General features: G+C 53.2%; 6 protein-coding genes across 6 annotated transcripts; 2 read left to right on the top strand and 4 right to left on the bottom strand.

Annotated features, from left to right (window-relative positions):
- Positions 1-371: 371 nt before the first annotated feature.
- On the bottom strand, positions 372-1,496 carry J7T55_006464 (mitochondrial 54s ribosomal protein 9; the record flags this gene model as incomplete). The annotated part of the gene is made up of 1 exon (XM_053144592.1): positions 372-1,496. The coding sequence occupies one exon, from the start codon at positions 1,494-1,496 to the stop codon at positions 372-374; it is 1,125 nt and encodes a 374-aa protein (XP_053001229.1).
- A 316-nt stretch (positions 1,497-1,812) lies between these two features.
- J7T55_006463 (coiled-coil domain-containing protein 25) lies at positions 1,813-2,838 on the top strand (the record flags this gene model as incomplete). The annotated part of the gene is made up of 6 exons (XM_053144581.1): positions 1,813-1,885; positions 1,959-1,998; positions 2,155-2,258; positions 2,320-2,423; positions 2,482-2,631; positions 2,692-2,838. The coding sequence occupies 6 exons, from the start codon at positions 1,813-1,815 to the stop codon at positions 2,836-2,838; spliced, it is 618 nt and encodes a 205-aa protein (XP_053001228.1).
- Positions 2,839-2,993: 155 nt separating this feature from the next.
- On the bottom strand, positions 2,994-3,941 carry J7T55_006462 (uncharacterized protein; the record flags this gene model as incomplete). Its single annotated transcript, XM_053144570.1, has 3 exons — positions 2,994-3,089; positions 3,281-3,608; positions 3,694-3,941. The coding sequence occupies 3 exons, from the start codon at positions 3,939-3,941 to the stop codon at positions 2,994-2,996; spliced, it is 672 nt and encodes a 223-aa protein (XP_053001227.1).
- A 394-nt stretch (positions 3,942-4,335) lies between these two features.
- Positions 4,336-7,591, bottom strand: J7T55_006461 (uncharacterized protein; the record flags this gene model as incomplete). The annotated part of the gene is made up of 2 exons (XM_053144557.1): positions 4,336-7,340; positions 7,399-7,591. 2 exons carry the CDS (start codon positions 7,589-7,591, stop codon positions 4,336-4,338), a joined length of 3,198 nt encoding a protein of 1,065 aa, XP_053001226.1.
- Positions 7,592-8,052: 461 nt separating this feature from the next.
- Positions 8,053-9,763, top strand: J7T55_006460 (kinetochore protein spc25; the record flags this gene model as incomplete). The annotated part of the gene is made up of 5 exons (XM_053144546.1): positions 8,053-8,269; positions 8,333-8,758; positions 9,351-9,442; positions 9,526-9,603; positions 9,680-9,763. The coding sequence occupies 5 exons, from the start codon at positions 8,053-8,055 to the stop codon at positions 9,761-9,763; spliced, it is 897 nt and encodes a 298-aa protein (XP_053001225.1).
- Positions 9,764-10,192: 429 nt separating this feature from the next.
- On the bottom strand, positions 10,193-12,221 carry J7T55_006459 (uncharacterized protein; the record flags this gene model as incomplete). The annotated part of the gene is made up of 2 exons (XM_053144535.1): positions 10,193-11,008; positions 11,064-12,221. The coding sequence occupies 2 exons, from the start codon at positions 12,219-12,221 to the stop codon at positions 10,193-10,195; spliced, it is 1,974 nt and encodes a 657-aa protein (XP_053001224.1).
- Positions 12,222-13,246: the final 1,025 nt, after the last annotated feature.

Raw genomic sequence — 13,246 nt, 5'->3', positions numbered from 1 at the left:
CAATCTTCTGTGGGAAGTGGTTGTTGGTGATAACGGCAATTTGCGTATGATTCGGTAGATACGCTGTATAATAGCATAGACACTTCAAATCAATGGGTTCCTGCCAATGTGTTAATAATATGACTACTCAACTTTGTCCTACATAGCTCATTCTCTGGGATAAGCCGCCCACTTGCAGAATAACCTGTCAGAAATCATGAGATTGAGCAAGTCCCGCATAGAATCCTAAGATCTCTGCGAACTTCCTTGTTCGTCGTGTCTGGGGTATAGATTTTGCCTGTAGGCTCCGGGAATTTCTTACTGCAAATGATGGGGTATTTGTGCTTCAAATTGTCAAATGTACATTTGTTTCGTTGAACAAGATGCCTATCCTACACTACGATTGGTGTCTCGGCCTCCTCAGCGGTCTCATGTAGACCCATCTGAACAGCCTCGGCTATCCTGCCCTCTCTCCTCATCTGCTTGAGCTCCATGTGCATCTTCCGCGCCTCAGTAAGGTCTTCTTCGGCGTTGGGGAATCGCTCGTTCAGCGCCTGGTTCATCCTGTCGATGAACTCCTGCGGCGGTGGGTCCTGCTTGACGGCGTCCGAGACCCTGACCAACGCACCCTTTGGTCCTGGCACACACCCCTTGACCACGATGATACCCAAATCGTTATCCACCCGCAGGACCGCCAGGTTTTGCATCGTCACCCTCTCATTGCCCATCCGCCCGGGCATCTTTTTGCCGGGCAGGATCCTCGAACCGCTTCCCTGTGACGGGCCAACGCTACCCATCGTCCTGTGATTTTTCGAGTTACCGTGACTGGCTTCCTGCCCACTGAACCCATGCCTCTTCATACCACCCGCGAAACCGAAGCCCCTCGAGTTCGCCCTGACGTCCACCCACTGTCCTTTGTGGAACCAGTCCGGCAGCAGCTGCACGCCGACAGGCGGCGCCAGCCCCTTCTCGTCCAGCACCTGGAACTCGACGAGGTGCGCCTTCGGCGGGATCCCCTTGGCCTCATAGTACCCCAGCTCCGGCGCCGTGACGTTGGCCGGCCGTTTTGACCCGCAGCCCAGCTGCACGGCGCAGTAGCCGTGCTTCTCGCGCGTCTTGTGCGACACGACCTGGCACTCTTCGACCTGCAGAACCGTGCAGGCCATGCGTTTGCCGTTGCGCGTGTAATAGGCCGTCATGCCCTTCTTGGTGGCCAGGATGCCCGTCCGGAGGGGCGTGTTACGCTCCTTGCGCTTCTGTGCCGCCGCCGGGGATGTCGTTGGCTCTGGCAGGCCGTTGCCCGAATTGTACTTTATCTGGAAGCTCGACCGTTTCGGGAGCGTGCTCCAGCCATACTTGACGCCGCGCGTCTGGGTGGTTTGCGCGACGACGGAGAGGGCTGGTCGGAAGGCTAGCGATGTCGGTTGGGGGTGTTGTATGCCGGCGATGAGCGCTGAGGGTGCTCTTGAAGGTCGGGGTATTGATGCCCAGCACCTCACGGGTATTTTCGGTGCCATTGTCGCTACGCTGTGTGAAGCGAACAAACGGCGATGTGAGGTCGTGGTAGGCGTGAGGTCCAGTCCGCCCGAAATTTGACGTCTTGGTCGCTAATCGCTATACCTAGCACTGCTGCAGCTATTAAGGTTTGCCTGCCCCGGTCGTCGAGGAAAAGTTGTGGAGATAAAATACAGCCGTAATTTACGGGCTTACAGCACCTCCAACACCACCTGGACGGCTGGTGTGACGACCCTGAGAACTTGCACAACAGATACTTACCTCTGGATTCCCTTTGTCTGTTTTGTTTGATCCCATTCTCTTGAATCGCATGTCACAATGGTCTACTATTTTACTTCAACAGTTGTTGATCCACCAGCCTATGTCTACGTAGGCAAGGACAAGTTTGAGAGTGCGTGAAGTTCAAGCCCAGAAGCCCACAGCCATGGTCAATAGGCGATTGATAGCTCATACTGTCCTGATAGATGAGGACCTCATCAAACATGGTTGGGAAGAGGATGTTTGGTAAGCGGATTCAGGCTTAAGCGCTCACTCGCTCATTCAACCGACGTGCTCACAAGCTTCTAGGGTATGAGACGAGAACCGTACTTTTGGGAGATGTTAATCACAGCCTGACTTGTTTGTGTGATGTCTCTAGTTCCACGTGGACAAGCTCTCTAGTGCACACATTTACCTGCGGCTGAGAGAGGGCGAGACCTGGGAGAACATACCTGAGCCTCTCGTCACAGATTTGGCACAGCTTACCAAGGCCAACTCCATCGAAGGTATGCCGCGCTGCTGTCCGTCACTCGAATTGAGACCTGGAACTCAGAGGAATATGTTCAGGTAACAAGAAGGACAACATCACCATTATCTACACACCATGGTCGAATCTGAAGAAGGACGGCAGTATGGCAGTCGGCCAGGTCTCCTTCCACAACGACAAAAAGGTCAGCCATTTTTACAGACCCGCAGGCATCGTGACGGCTTTGCTGAATTTTCCACTAGGTCAAGAGAATCCTAGTGCGTGAAAGGGAAAACGCAATTATCAACAGGCTCAACAAGACCAAGGTTGAGAAACACCCCGATCTGAAGCAAGAGAAGGACGACCGGCTGCGGGAGTTGCGGAAGAAAGATCAGGCAGCCCAATTGGCAAGAGTATGTATCATGTGCTACCCACACCAGCGACCGTCAACTGACACTCACGTCCCTCTCTAGAAGAAGGAAGACGCCCGAGTGAAGAAGGAGAGAGAACAGCTCAAGTACCAGAAAGACCACGCGTACGATGACATCTTCAGCGAGGAGAATATGGCGGCATCGAGCAACCAAGATCGAGACGAGAACTGGGAGGATGACTTCATGTAGATACCAATGGGGTGGTAATGATGAGCCGTGTAGAGGCCCATCCACGAAAATAGGTGGCATTGTTTCAAGCATTGAGGCACAGCGAATCCGTTCAAAGCTGTAGCGTGTGATTTCAAGCCCCCGAGGTCATTCCCACGTAGAATCCATAATGCCGCCTACTGACCCGGACCACGACCACCGATCCCACTACCCATCTGGTTGATATTCGTACCCTTCAGCTTGTGGTCATTTGGGTTCGCAGCAGCCTCGTACTGCAATGCCTCAAAATTAGTCACATCCTTTTCAGAAGACATATGGTGAAGGGAAGCCATTTATACAGTCCTGCATCCATAGCACTAGACACCGGCGGCTCGCTAGAGAGTTCCATGAGGGCATAGTACACTTCGTACAGCAGAAAAAAGTAGGCCATGCCCCAGGGGGGGGGTGGATTGTGCACGCTTACAATGATATTAGCCGGCGCCCGCCCGAGCTGCATCCACTCGCCCTTGAAGCCGAGGTACGAGATCCTCGTGACGTCCTCATCGCCGTCGCCAAAGTTGTCCGGGAAGAAGAGTGTCAGACGCTGGACCTTGCCGAACTTGGCGCGCTTGACGGGGAGGTCCTGCACCTCCGAGGTCTGCGAGAGCTCGAACTCTTGCTCGGCGGGCGTGTCCTCGGCGGCCTCGAAGTCGACGTCCTCCTTGTTCTGGAAGACCTTGAGCGTCTTGGGCGCGCTGGCCGACTGCGACGTGCGGATGAGGATGGAGTGCAGCTTTACCTGCCCGGCGAAGCTAGATGGCCGCCGTGTTAACCGCCCCGTTTGCAGGTGTGAAAAGGCTTTGGCTGTTTGTGTGTGTGATTGGTGATGAGGCTCACGGGACATTGATGATCAATTGCTCATCGGCATCGCTGGCCACCTCGGGCTGGTCGCTTAGTCTGTCGGTCCATTCCTTCTTGGTTATGGCTTTGCCAGAGCCATGCACGCTCTCGTTGAGGGTTGTGATGTTGTCGAAATCGATGTGTTGGTACAGCGAGAACTGTAGCGCAGGGGTTATGTCATCAGAATGATCGTGCTCATCGCCGTGGTGGTGATGATGATCATGCTCATCGTGGCAATGAGACATCTTCAGTATTGGTTGTTGAAATAGAAGCTTGAAAAGTTGGCAGGCGAGTATGGGACAGTGGGTGAGCGAGGTTTGGATGATGTCTTGTGTAAGTCTCGGGCTGCATGCAGATCGGCTGAGCTCGACAGCGCGCCTTTTGACGTTGCCAGACAACGACCCAATTACACATAAATGTAAATTTTTCAAAATTGGGAGAAGCTCTCCTGCTTGATTCTTTTTCTCACTCGCTCAAATTGGCAGTACACTGAATTGGAAGAATTAATTTTGTGTCCCTTATTCGTTCTTTAATGGATTCAAAATCTACGGTTGAAACTAGCTTTGTTATGCCCCCAGACAAGTCCTCCATCAACGTATCCAATGATGTCGAAAACATCTCCAAGCACTATCAAGGATTTCACTTAAAGCCCTTCTTCTTCCCTTTGATCTTCTTCTTGAGCATAGAGGGCCTAGTCCCGAACTCACCACGGAGCGGCTGGGACATTGTCTGGGAAGGACCGAAGCCTTGGCTCTGGCTCGGGGCCTGACTCTGGCTTCCGAACCCGAAGCTCTGATGCTGCCCTTGGCTCTTCGCAAATAGCTGAGGCGGCGGACTGGACCGAATTTCGTCCGGCACATATGGCTGGCTGAACGAGTCGCCAAAGCCCTCCAGCTTAATCCCCAAATTTGCTCTCTTCTCGGCTCTTCGGCGCCGGCGGTCTTCTTCTTTCTCCCGCCTGCGCTGCGCCCTTTGTGAAACTTCATCTGAGCCCTTGCCGGTGGGCGAGTATCTGTACTGCTGGGGGTTGCTGCCTCTCTGCTCAGGCCATAGTGACAAGACACGGCTTTGGCCTTGTTTCGGCGGGGGAGTAAACCTGATCGATGGAAGGTACATGCGCAAACGGGTTACTGCTGGGTCTTCCTGCCCTGTATTATCCTCGTCCTCCGTCTCGAGCGATTCGGGAGCTTGTGAGGTTGCTCGAGAGGTTGTTCGAGAGGATGCCGGTGTCGCTGAAGGTGTGGGCATGGTGATGGCCGAGCCGGACCGAGAAAAGCGCAACTCTTCATATAAGTCATCGGTTGTGGACTGACTGTTCTCTCTCCTCGGTATAGCCTTTGAGACGAGGTCCAGGGTCGATTGAGGTATCATGGACAGACTTTTCTCTGACAGATACACCTCGGCAGCCATTCTCTCCAGCGCAAGTTGCATATATCTCCACTGGGTTGCTGTGAGGGATTCAGCTGCAAGATGGCTCGACCAGTTGATGGCAAATCTTTCGAAGAAGTCGGTCACGTCGAATTTTGGCCCAAATGTACCGCGTTGAAAAAGCTGTACGTCGCTCCATTTTTGCAGTCGCTCAAGGTTGGTATTCCACACAGCCCCCACTCTTGCGAGATCTAGAGAATGCCATGAATCTTTAAACCCTAGCAATGGCTTCAACGCGATGTGCTCATTGGCTTCTCGTTTCCTCCACACATCTTGAATGAGATCAAAAGGCCCATCACTGTTATTCCCAGCCGATCCAAGGCTGCATTCTCCAAAGAAGCCATCGTTGATCTCTTTCATAAGTTTAATTAGATAGGATCTCAGTTGAACTGTGTTGCGGCTTGGAAAACCTTTTGTTGGAAGTTGGCGCCTGAGTCGCCTGTCATCTTCAACCGCGTCAGGAACAACAAAAGCATCTTCGACGTCCCGCAGTACCTTCTTCCGCAACGAAGTCCTCCTTTGGGCGTCATTCCACGCAGCTTGGTTCGACTTTCTGAGCCATCTCAGCGACTGAGCAGTCTCGGGTGCTATGGCAACAACTGATGAAGTCAAGCTCAGATCACCGGCCAATTCAAAGAGCTGGAAGAGTTGAGGCTTTTGGCCGTCCATGTACGCATCGCCAGCATCGCCTTCTGAACGGTAACGACTCTTTGATGCAGCAAAACGGAGAGGTACTGCGTGCAGGGATGCAATTCCCGCAAGCCCATCAAGACTAGTGTTCAAGCCTGGGTACTGCACCACCTGATGATAAAAGCTTGCACTTCCATCCTGAGGGGATATGGTCATGTAGAAAAATTGCACACGGTGATTCTGACCAGAGTGAAGCAGCACAAGCCAGTCGTCAGAGGACTGCAACCTTGCCACCGACATTTTCAGAGTTTCGTTGGTCTGACCTCTGAAGTGTGGGCATGACACCAATATGTTCGATTTGCTTGCTTCTGAGTCTCCGACACTGCTTATGTCTAGCACGTAAAGCTTCTCGGTAGTCAGAGCCAAGACATGGGTTGGACACCCTTTGATAGACTGAGCGTCAAGCAGCGCGTCTGCACCTTTGCGTTTCGAAAAGTCGAGATAAGAATAAACTTTGACACCATCAATATCCAAGACCGAGGCGCACGTGTTATTGGAAATGAGCAATCCATCGCACTTGGGGTCGTAGTCCATACGCCCAGTGAGGTAGTCAGCCTGGAGCGAACGGGATGCTGGGTCAGAGGTCTCCGATGGGCTGCTGTCACGCTCCCAGTCATGGGACCTCCTGGTTTTGCAGACCCATGAAATGCGATGATGGTTCTCGAACGGAAGCGGTCGGTTTGAAGGCCAAGTCGTTGGTGAGAACCCACAAGTTCCCCTGTTCTTTAGGACTGCCTTGTGAATTAATGATCTCCCATGGTGATCATGCTGGCTTTCGATAAACCAGACGGACCAGTTTCCCGACCTGTCTACAATCGCAATTTGTGGAGCCTCTGCTTCTGAGCCGATATTGATCGAGAAGTCAGAATGAGCATCTCCTCCTGTGGCATCCGCATTCAGTGTGACAACAGGATTCAATGCAATGTGCTGCAAAGCTGCGTTGTCTAGTGTTGCCGTCTGCGTCCTCTTCGCTGAAGGTTTCGCCCGAATCTCTGGTCGGAAGACGGTTGTTGAAGTTGATCTTTGAGCAATAAGCCATCGAATCGGGTCTTGTTGCCTCGGCTTGGTAGCAAACAAGATCTTTGATATGGGGGCTCCATCGCTGTTCCATGTTCCGTAGAATTGCGTCTGCACTGCTCCTATTGGGAACGACGAGTTGGCCCACATACATTTTTCCAAGCCGATCATAGACACGCGAAGAACGTGACCAGTCTCACCAGCCGCCACCGCCACTGCTGGCCGTGATGTGGCGCGAGAGGGATTCCTCAGGTCCGAGATCTCCCCAACTGCAAGGACCGACCCCATCTGGCTTTCCATACCACCATCATTGTATCGAGATGCGCGAAGCTGCTCCGCGATGGCACCTTGCAGGTCGACGTTTCCAAGGAATGCCTCGGGATGAGTCTTGAGCAGCCAGTACTTGGAAGACTTGATGTCCTTGAAAGTACCTGCATGGGCCGCATCAGACCTTGACCGCGTTGGCGGGAACCAATCCTCAGAAGGTAAGATTTGTTGAAATGAAGGCGCTATGAGCTTGGTCAGTATCGTTCCCATCTAACAAAGGGGCGCAAACTGGCCACTTACGCTTCTCAGTCACTCGACTGAAGCCTAGGTCCCCAACATCTGCATCTTCATCACGCACGGAGTGGTATGAGACTTGACCCACATGGCCAAGTAAGAAGTCATTCACGCGATGTATCTCAATTGTGTTGGATTTTCTGTTTTGAGCATCGTAGCGATGGCCATCGCCATCCGACCTAAGGCTGCTCTCAGCCATATGCTTTGTCGGTCCCAACAGCGTTTATTAAATCTGAGGTTGAAGTATGCATAGTGATGGCCGAGCCAGCATGGAGTAATTAGAGGCAGTGTTTTAAGCAAAATTGTGGCCAAAATATGTCCCAGCTGGCCTTGAAAAGCAAGCAAACCTCTTCAAACCGCAGAAAAGTAGAGTTGAAGGCCGACCAGATCCACAAGCGAGTCAAGGTAAACTGCCAATAGCAGGCTCCCCTGTCAGCCGCCCAGCCGCGGTACGTACTCAAGCACTAGCGTGTACGATTATTGCTCCGGCAACCGCGATCTATAGATTCAGGAAGCGACTTTCGCATTCGACCTGGTCTTCAATTCGGGCTTCGTCTGGCATTGCAACACGTTCCACCTTTCCGCCCAAAGCAGTCGCAACATCTCAAAACGACGCCTACAAATTCCATACGAACCACCAATCAAATATACCCCGACAAGATGTCTACCGTATTTGAGCCCAGGAGCTCGCAGAGCCGACAAACAATGGCCGCGCCATCCGTGGCAGACAGCCTCCCCAGCATCAACTTTGGATTCGACGAGCTGCGCGATCGCATGGCCCGTTTTACAGCCAAATTCGATGCATTTATTGAACAAGGGCGAAAGAGGGTGTTGGAGGAGAAGAATCAATTCGTTATGCAGGTCACAGAGCTACAAGGTGCGCGCCTATCTTGTCCTGCCCGAGGCATCGCAAAGCCGTGACTGACTTGAACACATGTAGAGGACCAAAGGATGAAGAGAAAAGACATCGACATACTCCAAATGAAGACAAACACACACCAGAACAGCATCGCCAAGGAAGCAGCCGAGAGCCGCGAGATGCAAGCCGCCATTGCCTCGCTCAGCGCCGAGCGCGACAAGCAGCTCGCCCTGCGGGACACACTCCAGAAACAGATAGAGGAGACGCAGAAGGAGATCGACACGCGGCTGGCGGCGCAGCGCGCGCATCAAGCCCAGCAGGAGGCGCAGGCGCGCTTCAACGTGCCGGAGCTGGACTTCTGGATCACGAACCTGTGCCTCAAGATTGAGGGAGCAGGGCAAGAGGACAGGCTGAAGTTTGTGTTCTCGCATATTGATGAGAAGGACTGGGAGCGCGAGGCGTGGTTCGAGCTCAGCACTACCTCCAGGGACTACGAAGTAAAGCACTGTAGGCCCAGGTTGGATAGAGAAAGTATTGAGCGAGTGTTGGAGAAGACGAACGAAACGAGAGAGCTGGCGGTGTTACTAAAAGGGATGAGGGAGCTCTTCGTCGAGGCCTTCAAGAGTTGAGCTCGCGCACGTGAAAAGCGCAGGGTAATTCAAGATCAAGAAACTCAACTACGTGGCGAGGGCAGATGATAAGCAGTGTTGCCATTTTGAAGGGCAACTGTATTGATTTTGACCGTGTTGTTGCCCGCGTGGGTGCCGCTACGCCGTTGAACTCAGGAGTGCCTGGGCGCGCAGTAGGAAGACGGTGGTAGCCTCAGGACTGCGGTAACTTATTAAACAAGTAATGAAAGAAATGAAACGTGATGTGAACCACTTCATCCATATTATTGAAAGTGTATCTAAAAAATCCAATCATTTACCGTCATGATTGTCAAGTTGAAGTTGGCACTCGTTGTTTTCGCATAGCACTACAAGGCGCATAAACCAAGGCCCCGCCAGGAGACCCGCGGGCCAATCTGACTTTCAAGTTCCTTATCCGCGCTCACGCTCATTCAGAACCTCGCCCTTACCAACCAACCATCAACCAAAAGACAGCATTGATATGCCCCCTCCTCCAGAAGAAAACAAACAAGCCTCGGCGCAAGTCGCCGTAGACCTCCTCTGGGAGATCTCTCAAATCCTCGTGAGCAAGCCACCCGGTTTCACGTCGCGGGTGACAGACCGTCCGTCCTTTGAGGACTGCGCCTGACCGCGTGCCCAACGCAGAACTGCCACCTCGACCGGCGCGAGATATCGATATGCACCTCCCTGATCGAGCGGGGCGTCAATCCGGAGGCACTTGCTGTAAGTTTTCGCGCGTGTGCTTCCTCTCTGCAACGTTTCGTGGTTGGCTTTCTCATCGCTAACTGACCCGGCGCAGACCACCATCAAAGAGCTGCGCAAGGGCGCCCAGGAGACCAAGATTGAGCTCGAGTCGCGCAAGCAGCAGCAGCAGCAGCAATGATGAGATTTTTGGTTGATCTGGTTCATGGAGTTACGGCGCCAGTCTCACGAGATTAAGGATACTTATTGCTTTTGGTCGTCACATCTGAGAATGTGCGGGCGGTCACTGGGGTTTATGGAAGCACGACAGGTTTGCGAATCGATTACTTGCTATGTGAATACCTCTGTACGGCTTGTGCAGTTAACTCAATATGCCCCCCAAGTAGTTACCGACCATTGATTGAAAAGCCGCCTGTCCGCCAGAGACGCCATGTGCCCGAGTCCAAGTTTTCCAACCCCGTCGAATGCATGTATGCTAAACAAACTAGTCGCCCTCCGTCGAATCCAGCGTTTGCCTCCGATACCAAGTATGCCAGAACGCCGTCGCCTTTCAAATCACCAACGGCAATGCAATTTCTCGAAGTTTCTCGTAGAAGATTTCCACGGCTCCTCACCGGTGGCCGAACAACATGATATCATCGTCCTCATTGTCATCATCCTCGTCGTTTTCCGAGTCCTCGGCGTCTGTGTCGTCTTCATAGTCGTCGTCTTCTTCTTCGCTCTCAGGTCCGCTGCGAGTCTCGCCTCCCCAGAAGTTGAGCTCCTCCACGTCGTCATCATCCATCGCGGAATCTATTTGTGGTACTGCATGCGCATGATGGCCAGCCGGACTTGCGGCATCTTGGCTCGAGCTATACGGCGCATGTGAACCACTTGGGTGAAGTATCGAACCAGGATTTGATCCAAAGGCACGGTTCTGCGACGGGCTATGGGGGTGCGCTGATATTGCCCGGGTTTCTGGGGCTGGATGCCCATGCCCATGCGCAGGTGTCGAGTCATTCTCAGTCCTGTCCCCTGGCATCTCAGACCGCTCCAGTTCCACCGTGTTATAAGAGCGGCAAATCTGACAACGCAAGCCCAGGAAATGGTATTGCGTGGTGCACTTTGCTGAACAATCGTTACAGAGGATGATTGATGTGACGTTCTCGAACTCTTCCGGCATTGGTTGTTCGCGGATGATGTTCGCCAGATTTGTGAACAATGCTTCCATGTTCACGATACTCTTGCTGCAGATTGGGCATTTATAAGAGGAGGCCATATACTCATTGAAGCAGGTCCGGTGGATTGAATGACCACAATCCATAAAGATGACGGTTTTGTGCGAGGCGAACATATTTTCCCCGCAGATAGGGCAGTCGGCGTCTGTCGCTCGTTCTATGCATTTATGATTGTTGGTTTGTGTGATAGAGATGCAAGCTCGGCAGGTCTGTACGAGAGTTAGCACCGCACATGAGGTGAAGGTACAGCTGCAGTATACTCACTTTGCAGTGGAAGAAGTCCTTGTCCAGCCCATGTCCAACTCGGCAGATGCCACAATCATCACAGTGGTAGATTGGCTTGTTCACATCGTCACTCCACAACTTGCAAATGTTACAGTAGTACTGAGCCGCACACTCGCCACAGTTCACGCATGTATCGGATGCCTTTTGCGCATGACCGCACAGCATGCAGAGCATGTGTTTCGTCATCTTCCGGGGCAAGATGTGCTCCTCTGCCTCGTCATGGCACAGCCTGCAAGTGTACCATTTCTCGCAAGCCGCACACTGGAGCTTGACGTTCCGCCTGTAGTGCACGCAGCCCAAGACTTGGGTCTCGGCTCCGTCGGCATCCTCCGCCCTGCCACCGTCATCTTCCAAGTCTTCCTCGTCATTGAGGATGGCCGTGGCGGGCACATATGTAGGTCGGCGGTCTCCCTCCGATACGTGGAGTCTGGCCCTTTCGTCGAGCCCGGTCCAGGCTTTGATCGTCTCCAATGCTGAAACGCCAAAGCCGAAATCTCGAGAAGTCGAAGCCGAGGCACCCTCTGTGGACGGGACAGGCGCTGCGGATTTCCCCTCAGCGGCTGCTTTGGCGAGTCTTCTGCTGGTGTAGTTTTCGGTAAGGAGCTGCTGTGTGAGATATCTCTTCTGGTCGAAGGTGATGTTGCTAGACTGTATACTGAGAATCCGCAGCCGCATCGCCCCCATCCCATCATCTGCAGGCAGTCTACGGGATTCCCTCTCGGCGGCCTGTGCGCCGCCGTCGAGAGCAGCCTGTGGCTCAGCAGTGCTCTCCGTGTCGGACAGGCCGTGGAGCTCCATCTCGAGTCGTAGAGGAGCGATTGACGGGACAGTCAAGGGGCGTGACAATCCCTCGGGAACGGGAGCGGTCGCAACCCTGCGCTGGGGAATGAGGAGAGGTGGGGACCTGGCACCAAGGGCTATGTCGGGGGTTCTTGTGAACCTTCCGAGGCTGGGGAAAGGGGATGAAGGTCCGTCACATTCGGCAATGGCGTCGCCATTTTCTTCTGGATAGTCGTCGCGTGAGAACGGGCGGCGGGACTCGGGCGAAGGTCCCGCAGCAAAAGGGCTCGAGAAGCGACGGACAACAGTCCGAGTAACGGGGTTGTTGATGATGAAGTCGGATACTAGGGATGACATTTGGAACCTGGTCGGGCAGGGCGATGCGGACTTGAGCGGCGGCCCATGTGAGGTGCCTCACAGAAACCCTAGGAGAATATGCAGAGGGGTCGCAACAATAGGAAAGGTTCGGCAGTTCGGACGGGGGTGTGATAAATGGCACCCAAAAGTCGATCTGCTATCTGGGAAATGATGGTATGTACTTGGATAGGTGTGTAGGCAAGGCAGGGTAGGTTCAGATCTTTAATGTCGCAGGCCATCCTGGCACCCAACACCGGGGGACAGCCAGGTGGTCTCGGCCCAGCACCGCCGTAGTGGTAGTGCTGGGGTACCTGGGAACTTTGGAAGGTGGGGCTCGGTCCATCACATGCTGCTTAGATGACAGCCTAGTACTAAGTCTACTGAACGTAGCATGCTCTTTCTAAGTTGTCATCACGTTGGCTGCCACGACTTGATTCGACCCTTTCTATCGGTCGGCCTTTGGGAAGGCAACTTGCAGTACGACCTTCGCATGTACTGCAATGTGCCTGGGTTCCTCAGCTCGTTCTCTGCGCGAACGCTTGGGGACGAGGTGAGGTACCCGGGTACATAGGAGCTTGTGGGGCACCTAAACTTTGCCAGTACCGTGTCCTTCTTTCAAGGGGCATGCGATCGTGAACGGACAGCCGTGGGCTCTTTTCAGTCAATGATCGTCCGATATTTGAGCTTCGAGCTGTACAGTGGACAGATCTAGTAACTAATCGGTCAGACTACTCCCTTCGGTAGATTATTCTCCTCCTATATACGAAGACGAGCTCACACTCTTCTCTCTCCCTTCGGATCTCATCCGCTTCATTTGGCAGTCTCTCTTGGCCTGCACACATCAGCAACACCAACACCATATCTCCACTATATCGCCGACCCTCTTCCACAGTACCTTTCGCCTAGCTATAAAGTTCTGCAAAGAGTGATACTTTATGAGACAAGAACAAGCCCGCTTCATTAGACATCGGACACCACAGTTCCCTGTGCGATGCAGGGTCCATGACAAAGAGATTTGTGCAACC

This window comes from Diaporthe amygdali (genome assembly GCF_026229845.1).
Source record: "Diaporthe amygdali strain CAA958 chromosome Unknown NODE_1_length_4327563_cov_65_473760, whole genome shotgun sequence".
NCBI classification, from domain to species: Eukaryota; Fungi; Ascomycota; class Sordariomycetes; order Diaporthales; family Diaporthaceae; genus Diaporthe; species Diaporthe amygdali.
This window is presented reverse-complemented; position numbering and strand designations above follow the sequence as displayed.